This window comes from Dipteris shenzhenensis, chromosome 31, assembly GCF_047967505.1.
Source record: "Dipteris shenzhenensis isolate YYH24624 ecotype China chromosome 31, Dip_SZ_1.0, whole genome shotgun sequence".
Taxonomy (NCBI): Eukaryota; Viridiplantae; Streptophyta; class Polypodiopsida; order Gleicheniales; family Dipteridaceae; genus Dipteris; species Dipteris shenzhenensis.
This window is the reverse complement of record NC_141626.1, coordinates 291,163-303,230: the sequence shown is the minus strand read 5'-3', so window position 1 is coordinate 303,230 and position 12,068 is coordinate 291,163. Positions and strand designations below refer to the sequence as shown.

The 12,068-nt window shown below is 45.0% G+C and overlaps 1 protein-coding gene across 7 annotated transcripts in view; it reads left to right on the top strand.

Moving 5' to 3' along the window:
• Positions 1 to 12,068, top strand: part of LOC147880866 (UDP-N-acetylglucosamine diphosphorylase 2-like) — a 194,721-nt gene that overhangs the window by 107,000 nt on the left and 75,653 nt on the right. For all 7 annotated transcript variants that reach the window (XR_015540484.1, XR_015540483.1, XR_015540485.1 and 4 more), the window contains exons 13-14: positions 8,058 to 8,172; positions 8,305 to 8,461. Coding sequence is in view for 3 of the 7 variants with exons in the window: in XM_087370043.1 (XP_087226169.1) it covers positions 8,058 to 8,172; positions 8,305 to 8,461 (272 nt within the window). In the remaining 4 variants the exon portion in view is untranslated. The remainder of the gene's footprint in view (positions 1 to 8,057; positions 8,173 to 8,304; positions 8,462 to 12,068) is intronic.

Below are 12,068 nucleotides of genomic sequence, written 5' to 3'. Positions count from 1 at the left end.
CTCTGCAAGATGAAGTCTAATAGTAGACTTTGCTAATGCATCCAACTCATTCCAATCATCCTCAGATATATTTGCAGGCTTAGCTTCAATCCCTACCAAGGGTTTAATCTGCTTCTTTTGAATAAGCACATCCCTTATCTGTTCTTTCCACAAAGAAAAGTTTGTCCCATCAAACTTGTTAATGCTGAAAAACTCATTTTCAGGCATGGAAGAGGATGCCATGATGCAAATAAAGCAAAATCCCAAATGCTAGTGCCTGCAAGAGAGAATCACACCAAATACCAGGTGCACCCAAATGTGTATGCCACAATAGAGTGAAATATCACCAAAATTCAAAGCTCAAAGCATCAAAAGATGCATCTGACTCATGTGCATATACTATGCATCCATATGAGCAAATCTTGCCCAAAAGAAAATGCCAATAAGTGCCAAATGACTCAAGCATAAACACTGTCCACTGGCATATGCATCAATAATGTCTCATCCAAGAGAGCATAGCACTATCAGTGCATCACCTGCAATGTGTCAAAGCTGTCCCTCAGCTTAAAATAGCATCCATGTGCAAAGCGTCCATAAAAAATAGCATCCCACAAGGCAATTTGGGCCTATCAGCGCATCCAACAAGGACCGTAATGCATCCAAATGGCCTATAAATCATCCATTGCAACCTAATGCATACCACGAATGAGCGCACACTGCTCAAACTTTGCAACCAGAGTGATCTGCATAAGGTATGCTCAAGAAATCATAGTCTCACGGTAATGAGCGCTACTGAAAATAGAACCTGAGATGCTTCAAAACATGGGCGCCATTGCATAATCGGACTCAGCAAGAAAATCCGCAAATATCTCTCTTCTGCCAGAACTCCAAAATCCCAACTGATGAGTGAGAAATGGGAGTTAACACTTATCCACTGCCATGTGGCATAAATCTAAGGTTTCAAAACCTTAGTATGAAAAATGCATAACAGAGAGACGAAATCGAATACACAGAGATTTATAACTCTGAAAATCCTTCACCGAATCGCGCAAGAACTGATAGGTAGGGGTTTTTGGGCATCCGGAACGCAATGGGACAGACGGTTTTGGAAACCGTGGTCTCAATCACTCGGTCCAACACACGGACTGAAAAACGTTTTTTGAAACAGAGCTATCTGTAAACTCCACCGGAGTGCGAATGATGAGCAACATAGAAGTTTTAGGACCTCCTGAGTCCATCGGAACTGACAGATCTGCAAATGGTTGCTCCAAACTTGAGTTCCAACACCCGGGCAAAAAACGCAGGAATTGACACAGTGAGTCAGAAATCCACTGAAATGATCTTAGATTCAAGAATGAAGGTGTTTCCAAGCTCCTGAAGTAATGTGGACACCAAAAGCAAGCAATAGTTGCCTCCACAAGTCAATACGGAGTCTCTGTCATCGAACGGAACAGGGAAAAGCTCAAAAAACGACTTTTTCTTTGAAAGCTCTTAACAGGCTCTCAAAACCACTTCGTAAAGCCAAAGCGACTTTTCCAAAGGTTCCTCCAAGGTCTCTGCACACTCGGATGCAAGTAAAGTCACCCACAAAGCTTCTCCTTCCTCCCACAGAGCTGCTGAGCTTCCAAGCATTCACGCACGCTCAGCTAGATCACCCGAGCTCTGATACCAGTTGAGAGTGCTCTCAACGGAAGCAAGAACGGAAGAGGGAGAGAGAGCAAGAGAGAGAGACAGAGAGCCACACAAGTTTTGGTGGGTGCAGAACCACCCTAATCTTCTTTTTCATTCATTTATATATGTGTTTGAGTATTGTACATAACTGGGGTTAAGGCACAGTGACCTTTAACCCCCACAGAAATATCTGCCCACCACTCACAACTTGGTGTCTCAGCCAATCAGAGGCTAAAAAATGCAACAGCCCAAAAGCATAAACCCAAACAAACTCTGCCAAATCTACTTGCAAAACACCTGCTACGTAATCAAATGTACGGAATTGGTGCAGAATCCGTATAATGTACGGACTGACTGTCGTAATGTTTTGAATGCTGTTGATGGAGCAGTACGGTTGCTGTATGGACATATGTACAGCGCTGTACGAACGAATGTACGGCTCTGTATGGCAAATCAACGAAGTAGTACAGCGGTTGACGAATCAATGTACGGGATGTACGGATGACCAGTCGTATGGTGCAGTAGCAATGCAGATGCACGATGCAGGAGCTGTACGGGATATATGATGTAGAAATTGTACGGGACAGAGTGCGTTGGTAGAAGCAGTACGGAACTGTGTGTACGGGTAGGTTGGAGTTGTACGGCCTAGAGGTCTTGCACGGCAAGTGAAAGTTGTACGGAGGAAGGCTTGTAGTACGGATGACAATGCTGTGCAGTACGGAATTGCCGTACAAATGTACGGCAGGCTGCATAGTAGGCTGTACTGCTGATGAGCAGGATGGCGAGTAGCTAGATCATTGTCAGGCTTTGATACCAAATGTAAGAACGGAGAGAGGAAGAGGTGAGAGCAAGAGAGCAAGAGTGAGAGAGTAAGAGAGTAACACACAGTTGAATTTGGCACCCTAATCCTGATCTTAGCAAAGCTATTTGCACGGGTTTCCCTTTACTCTTGGACCCTTAACTCCATTGTTCCTATTTATAAGGTAGGGATGCCATGAGTTCGAAAACTACAGGACCATTATGATTGGGCATGTCATGTCCACGATCTACGCTTCAGCTCTTGACACTCAGGTTAGCCAGTTTGCGGAGCGTGAGGGATTCGGAGCTGTTGTGTAGGCATGCTTCCAAGCAGACCACACAAGGGACGATGCACCACATTTTCATGCTAAGAGGTGTCATTGAGGAGGCCAAGGTATGGAAGCAGAGGGTCTACTATAGCTTTGTGGATTTCTGCGAAGCTTGTGACAGTGCCACGGGCTTGACTATTTAGGTGATTGCATGGTTTAGGATATTTTAGGACATCATTTGGACAGTCCAAATACTCTACGATTTGTTATCAACCATAGTCAGACCGAAGACTTGGTGAATAGAGGAGATCATGAGCACGATTTCGATCAGACAAGGTTGTCGTCTGTCACCAACCTTGTTTGGTTATACATTGATGAGCTTGAGTCTTTGATCATGGCACTAGGTGGAGCAGGCTCCAATCCTATCATGATGACCTTGTTCTTGTCTCGAGCAACAATTGGATGAATCTCTGATTCTTTGTGAGACAGATGATTTGAAGGTCAACCTTGTCAAGAGATAGGTGGACCAGGCTCCAATCCTATCTTGATCACCTGATTCTAGTCTCAAGCGACACATAGCAAGCCATCGCCAACACCATATCCTATTAGCAAGTTTGAAGCTATCCCTCTATAGCTTGATGTTTCCTTCCACCTGGTCACATACCTTCAAAAGAGCCAAGGACTGTGGCATTACTACATCTTGATGGCGTAGGGTACCGTGTCTGCCCTTGACCTTGTCTATGGTAGTAGAAGTAGAGGGGGACCAGAGGAGCTGGTACTCTAAGACACGCAGATGGTTTGGAGGCATGGGACTCCATTTGGACACACTACTACTGTTTTACTATAGCCTTGAGGCTCCATCCATCCCTCTCACCAATCACAAGGTGAACCAAATCATCAGAGAGGACCTTCTAAACTCCACAAGTACATGACCTAGCTAGCACTCCATGAGCTTCCGGTAGAACTCAGCTTCTATAGAGATCATTGCCTGTAGATCTCAAAGGAGGGCTTTATCAATCCCCCTGGCTATACTTGGATCCATCTTCCACATGCCTTGAGTAACTTGATTGGGTAGTTTCCAGTATCCTCTCACCTCAGTTATGTACTGAGATAGGCCGAGTAGAGGACCCATCACACGAGAGACGGATGTGTACTTTGCGACTTTCAAGAGGGTAGGAGCAATTTGCATTCAAGGGCCCTATGTTCTATGAGAGATCGTTGTATATTATCACTGTCTATCTAAGAGCAGATTTAGACTGAGATTTCTTGGCCCATCCTGATTGGAAAAGTGTGGCGACTTTACTCCTTGATTCGTACGACATAGAGGCCAACTCTTTGGAGTGTAGAGGTGAGGGAATTAGGGCTCGTTAGAATTGAGGTAGAGGGTGATCATTGATGACTTATTTGCTGACTCGAGCCAAAGGTAGCTGTGATAGGATGCAGTCGGGACCAGAGATCATGACACGAACGACTCACACTCAAGTTAACCTACACATGGTGACTACTGATCCTCTATTTACTTTTTGACTTGAGGAGACAGACCATTAGAGTGATGGTAGCACTCGTTAGACAATGAGCTACCAAGATCACAAAGGAGGGGAGGGTCCCAAGCACACCAATCAGGCTGAGCATTTGCATTGTCTCATTATTGATTTCCTTCCTCAATGGCGCCAGCTTTCACTATAGCCAGTGTCATTAGCCGAGACCATCTCTTCCATTCTTACCCGATTGACGGAGTTGGTCCCTAGACAACATACATAGGTTTCGTCACTAAAACGGTCAATTGATTGACAGGCCCACTGATGGGGATCTCCCTCCCCTTTCTTCTTGGTGTTTATTGTGGCAACGGAGCAAGTATCTTCGTTACAATTTCTCTAAATTTATCTGTATACAATGCTATGGATAAGTTCTTTCGCCTAAGATTATAGTTACCATGGAACACTGTTCCCCCGTTCACAATGGATGGAATGCCTTTCCCTATTTGGAGACATACTTGGAGCAGGTTTCATGTTCCTGCAACGTGTATGGGACCGGGAATGCCAGGGCACTCCGTCCACCCGTTCTTGCAGCTTGTTCCCGTGGCCTGCCAATAGAAGCTTCGAAACACATGTCGAAGAAAAAAAAACGGATTGTAAGCATGGCTAATGTCAGTATGGGATCATCCATCATAGTGGGGGATAATCGTAGCTGCCCTATGAAAGGGATTGGGAGCGGCCCATTCAAGATACCTACTGATATTCTCTATGTGCCTGACTTGTGCAAGGACTTGGCTTTGGTCTATCAATTAGCGAGGAATGGGATGAGCATCACCTCCTGCATATGGATACTAAACTCTGGTTCAGGCGGTGTCTTACCTTTACTGTCTCTAGAATGCACTTCAATAAATGTACGCATAATTTTTCGTAACAGTGTCCTGATGTTGATCTGCCTACAATTGCTGCATCAATCTGCTGCAATGGATCTTCTAAAGTTTTGATTCTGGCATTCAATGACTGAGCCCCGCGTGCCAGGGGAAGTGATAGCTGCTGTACCCGCCAGACTTCCAATCCCATGCAATCCACATGGGAAGTTTCTTCTTCTACTTCCATCTCTTGCCCAAATCTCTTTCCACATTTGCAGGTATTTATTATTATTTTTTAAAAATCCCACTATACAAAAGTAAACTCACACCTTTCAACACTTGGAAAATCACTGCAATATAAAGTAGTTTCAAATCCCAATCATGCAAATAACTGCACAGCTAGCTACATCGAAAAGGGAAGAGAGCTTTGTGGTAATTAGCATATTCCTTTTCAAATTGCAGTCTGCCAAAATCCACTCCAAAATCCAGCTCAATGTGGGGTTTGAGATGACTAGGTGGTTCATTAGACCAAGTGCATATTCATGCTAGGGGCATATAAATAGTCATGTTCCTAGGGGCAAGAAATATCTAATGGACTTAATGTAAATTCCTAGAGGGCATGAAAATTTAAGTGCTATTTTTATCACAAGTGGCAAGGGAATCACGTTGGGAATTAAAATTATTGAGGGAAATTTGGGGGTGCCCTGATCTCTATCCACGAAGTGAACTGATGATATGCCTTCAAGAAAAGTGAATTCTGTTATGGAGTTGTGATCAGTCACACAGAGTGGGAGGTGAAATATCTCAGATACCGGTGGAATTTCAGGTTAACAGATGGTGGTAATGTTCGATTGAAATGGGATCTTGACAGTTTAATATCAGAGCCCTTAATCTGACAGGGTGGATTTGAGGATTCTCTATACGAGAGAAGCACCGATGGAAGTTTTGTTAATTGAAAGAACTGACATCATCTCGATTAACGTGGATGTGTGGTGACAGATGAGGATTAGATTGACGAAGGCTATCGATAGAATTACCCAAGGGAGTAATTTCATTTGAAAGCTAATGCAACGATGCTCGCGTGACGTTATTTTGCATCTGGCAATGAATTTTGATTTGGGAAGCTGTTGGCATGCCCTTTGTGAAAGCCTAGCCAGAGAATCAACCTTTCGAACCGAGTGTAAATCGTTACTTGCAGCATGTGGGTTTGTTGAGTGGTTGACGCTTCCAGTGGAAAGCAAAAAAACACACATTTGAAGGGTAGTGTAAGCAAATCAAAACAGCTTGACTGAGCTGAACTTTCAAGGGTAGATCAGTATGTGCACCCTTGACCAAATTTACGGAAAACACATTACATGATAACATTACATACATTGTTTTGGTCTTTCTAAAGACTTAGTGTCCACCGACCCTTCCAAGGTGATATCACATTCTAACTAGAATGTAACACAGGCAATGGAGCAGTCAGGACAAAGAGCAAACCAATGCTCTGATGCCAAGTGTGGGAGACTCACAAAGTGGAAAGCAAGACATGAGATTGTATTCCATAAGAAAGCTTGACTCAACTTGAAAGATCCACGGAATAGTTATGGGTTACCCAGATATGAGGAAATAAAATAGCTTAGAGTAAGTAAACTAGGACTAGCCTACATAACCGTACTGTTGCATATGTTCCTAGACACATCACCCTACCTCGGTTCACACCCCTTTCTAGACTTTATTGCAATTTCTTAGCTTCTTGAAAATTATAATTGTGTCAAGTATGTTTTCCTTTGGCCTAGCATGCCATTGGAAAGGATAGTTTGCCTCAATGTCGCAACGTCATTTATTTTAGCTCTTACTACTTGCAGAGGTAGTGGCTTTTTAGCAATAACCGTAGGACTAGAAATTTACATAATTGTTTGATGGGTTGAATCTGGTCTTGACTACGCCATTATCTTGGGAATCCCTAACAGTAAGGGTAATGAGGGGTGAGCAGCGTGCTTGTAGAGAGAGGGGAGCCAAAGATGCCTTTAATCTTTCTTAGCAATAACCGTAGGACTAGAGTTTTACATAATTTTTTGATGGGATGGATGAATCTGGTCTTGACCACTGGGTCCTTGCCATAATCATGGGAGTCCCTAACAGCAAGGGTAATGAGGGGTGAGCAGCGTGCTTGTAGAGAGAGAGGAGCCAAAGAGGCCTTTAATCTCGCTTATGGTATGGACTTGCTTATGTCTGATGTTTTATTTCACCTTTGGTGCATTGAATGCTTGTGAATGGGCTCTCGTGAAAGCAGCTCTTGTCTCAAAGCTTAAAGTGGACTGAGATCAATTTCGGTGTTCGTCTTTGATGCTACGGTAGGAATGAACATGCCTTATGAAAAATGAGGTTGAGTGGTGTCTCTCTCTCTTGAATGTACATTAAGAGGAACAGAACCACTATGTCTGTCCCTGGCTTGCCCATGTCGATTCTTTATGACAACGATAAATCTTGTTAGCTGGTCATCCAGAGGGACATTTATACAGATAACTTGAAGGAATAAAGTTGTGTTTGAGTTCCATCTCACAACAATGCCACATATCTTAGAAAGTGATGGGGATATTTTCTTATAATATTCCAATGCCATTTTACATGCTTTGGAAAATTTTAATTTTGAGTCTGCTGTCCTCATATCTTTTTCTTCTTAGATTGATTCATCACATAAAAAAAGTTGAGGTGTATATTGTCATTCTTGTGAGGTGCCCACTGTACCACATTTTCTCGTCTTTTGAGGTATATATGGTTATTTCTGTTGAGTGCCCACTGTACCACATTTTCTCGTTTTTTGAGATGCAAATTCTTGCTTTGTGTGCATTCGAGGGAACTTTTTTTAGCTGTTCTCTGAAGGAGGACATCAGATCCTCTGTATAGCATCTTGATTCCACAATATTGGGATCTTTGGCGACATGAAGTTCGAGATTTGGATTGGTGGTTCCTTTCTCTGATGTATTTACTCGGTTCTATCTTGTTCTGTACAGTTATCATATTGCAGAAAAGAAGATACCATCGATTGAAGGAACCAATGATGGTATTAAATTGGAACAATTTATCTTTGATGCTTTTCCCTATGCATCTTCAGTGGCCCTTTTCGAGGTTGTTTTCACCTTCTTCAGAAAACTCAGTTGTTTTGGTGCTAAATCTCTCCACATTGTTCATGTTAATATGCTACGGACTTGGTTTCTGATTCTGAATGGATTAAGGTTTGAATGATCTACTACTGTATAGGTATTGAGAGAAGAAGAATTTGCGCCTGTAAAGAATGCAAATGGAGCAGCAGCAGATACACCCGATACAGCACGACTTCTTGTCCTAAATCTGCACACACGCTGGGTGGTTGCTGCTGGTGGATTTGTGACACATTCTGTACCTTTGCATATGACTGGTATTGTTGCCTCTTCTTGGTGCCTCAAAACTTCTAGCGAGTTTTAAACTCAGGTATCAGATACAATTTTGAATGGATTATTCTGTAATTTACCTAACTTGACAGTCTAGACTTATCCCCTTGCTAGGATGCCTCAAAAGTTATATCAAGTTTTTAGACTATTGTATCTTTTAAGTTGGAAAACACTGTTTAAAAAGTATTGGTGGGTTTGCCCCAGCTCAGTTTATAACATTCGGGGTTTTTAATAGAAGGCTGGGAGAATCATTTCTTTCATGGAAGACAAGCTCGAGTTCTGAAGGAGTACATTACCGCAGAGCATGGACATACTCTGATGGGCAGAGTATTTGGCTCTCATTCTTCGAGAAGCCAAGTTCGAGATTATCAATCCCATTGAACCAAATGCCTCACCTCAAAGATGTCAGGTTCATTGGTAGGGGTGTTCTCTAGATGGAGGTGGCTGCCTTGGAGGTTGGCACACCGTCCTTTCATTGAGCCCCTTTCCCATTGGGGGAGGTAGGAAGATGTTCATATATTCATTTTTCCCTCATTTCGATCTGGTTCTCAAGGTTTAGAACTACTCCATTCTCACCATTGGGTTCTTAGGCCTTCTCAAAGTTTACTTAAGCTCTTGAACTCTATTGGAGAGGCATTTGGGCAGACCTCAAGGTTTTCTTGCTTCTGACTGCCCTTGACTTAAGAAAAGTAGAAGATGGAGTGCATAGAGTTCAGGTCCTCACCCAGAGTTTTGAGATACTAGATGAAATTGTATTACTCCAGACCCCTCATGGGATTGTTTCAGGTAGCGGATGGAGGTCACTGATTACTGGAATCCTTGCCATATTTGCATGCAGTTTTAGCACCTTGTGCACGACTGACCAAGAGGACCAGATGCACTTGGAGACACCCCTATCCCGTTCTCCACTGTTGTCAAGCTTCTTCGACTGCTATGCAGCCCTTGCAGAGAGTGGGAGTTGAAGGAGGATATTGGAGCTCATGACAATGCGAGGCTAGGGACCCAGCGGAGAATCCTGGCAATGATACAACAGGATCCTTTACCTCGAACATTCCAGAGGTGATCCTTCAGAATCCAGATTCCACAGAACTTGATGCAGCCAGTTGGTTGACCCTACAGGATCCTTTACCTCGCACATTCCAGAGGTGATTTTTCAGAATCCACATTCCACAGAACTTGATGCAGCCACTTGGTTGACCCTCACCTTCGGCTTTGGGCTCATCGGACTCACTCCATGGTTTCCACGTCTCTTCAGCATATGTAAGAAGAGGCCCATGTTTCCACACCCATGATGGAGCCATCTCTACTACTAGGTTGCTCAGGATTTTTGACAGGCCCCTCCCTTTTCAACAAGACTTCTTAGTTTGAATTTTATAGGGTTGGGTTGGATTCCGACTGATTGTAGGAAGCAGGTCATACGGGACCAGCTTCAGCCCTTGGTCATTTATGAGCCAATCAACGTACTCCTTCAAGGGAAGAATCATTGATACACAATGCACCATGATAGGCAAGCTTGTGCTGGCCAAAACACTTATATTTTAATTGCAAACCCCCATTTTACATTTATAGACCTCACGACGGTCTCTCAAAGGATTTTCTGCAAGGCATGGCTTACAGGCACCCTCTACATTTTTTATGAATCGAGGAATCCACTAACCTCTCCACCTTGGCTGCTGGCACTCGCTTCAAGGATACCCTAGAGCTGAGAGACAAGTAACAAAGTATCCAACATCTTTCCTTTGGTTAATGCCCGACAGATAGTTGATTTGTAATGGGGTTTTCTTAAGGGGAGACAAGGGGAAGAATCAGGAGTTCAGCGGCGTACAATAGGCATGGCACCCAGTGGCACCCCATACCTACTGGAGTGGCCAACTCCCTAGTCTTTCCATTGTTCCCTCTAGTGCCATCTAATAGAAAGATTTGGGAAAAAACTATTACAAATCGTTGTCTATGACACATTGACCAGAGGAAAGGTGTTGGATGCTATGCAACTTGTCTCTTAAGATCCCATCTCAGTGCCTAGTGAATAGCGAAAGTGTCTCAGGTCTCAGTGCCTAGCGAATACCGAAAGTGTCTCTCAGGTCTCAGCTCACTGCCTAGGGTATCTCGGAAGCACATGCCAATGGCCTAGGTGGAGGGCTATACAACCAGTGGATTCCTTAGTATGGGTAGTTCGGCCGTTGCAGGTAGGAATTGTGCCCAGTGACACAAACACCTTGTTCTTTGAACATGAGGGTTGGGAATTCGGAAGATGCATTACAACAGATTTTGGCTCAGCCATTGCAAGCAATGAGGGATAGCTAGAGTTACGTAGAGCTATTCATACAGTGATAGATAGCACCTCGAGGGATAAGACACAAGGGATAATGGAAACCCAAATCTAGTATTCAAATGAGGAACAACGGTAAACAAAAAACGGCCAAATATAGCATGTTATAGGCTAGAGAAACATGTGGGAATGTCACATGCACCAGGGTCAAGCCCAGGTGGCAGTGACAATTGGCTGCCTGGTCAGCAAATCACAGCATATTTGGCAGGCTTTGGGGGCTGCCAAGGGCAGCACATAGTGTGGAAGGAGGGCAAGAGAGGCACCCTGCATAGGCAGCCCCGGTTGTTCCCTTCCCATCCTCTCCTATTACAGCCCTTGCACCGCTTATGACCCCTACTTCGGAGGGGTCATACATTGTTCCGCATTACGCATCACTCTCCCCTCTCTCTTGCAACCCTCCCACTCACCCCCTTGCTCAGCCCCTCACTCAGCCCCCCCCCGCCCCCCGCTCACCCCCTCGCACCCCTCCTCTCTCCCCTCCACTCAGCCCCCACAGCCCCTCGCTCACCCCCTGCTCAACCCCTCGCTCACGCCTCCCGCTACCTCCTCTTGCTACCTCTGCTACTCCCCCGCTACCCCTCTCGCTACCTCTACCACCCCCTCCCGCTAACTCTGCTACCCCCTCCGCTACTTCCTTTGCTACCCCTCCGCTACCCCCGCTACCCCCCCCCCCCCCCGTGCTACCTCTGCTACCCCCTCGCTAACCCCCTCTGCTACTCCCACTACCCCCTCCGCTACCCCCCCCCCCCCCCCCCCCCCGCTACCCCCTCCGCTAATCCCCTCCGCTACCCCCCCCTCCGTTTTTTTTTTTTTGCCCAAAAAAAAAAAGCCCCCCGCTCTCAGCTCCGACTTAAAAAAAAAAGAAAAAAAAAAGAGAAGCAGCTTCGACCTCTTGCAATCCCTTCTTTGCCCACTGCCGTTTCCCCTATAATGAAGGGAACAGGGGGATGAGGGCAAGAGACTAGGCGGGACCCTTCGATCCAAATCTGCATACGCGTGGAGATGGGGAAGGATAACGGTGACAAGGCGAAAACACAGAAACAACTCAGTCTGGAGGACTTCAACAAACACAGCAACCAAAGCGGTTTGACAGTGGACAGCACTGCGGGCCAGAAGAAAGGGGCCCACCCAAAGCCCATGCCGCTCACCACATCCTCGACCTCTATGGTTACCACCACTATCTCACCACCATCATCCGCCTCATCATCTACACCACCTCTCTCCTCCCCCTCTCCTGCATCATCATCACAGGTCTCCTCTCCAGT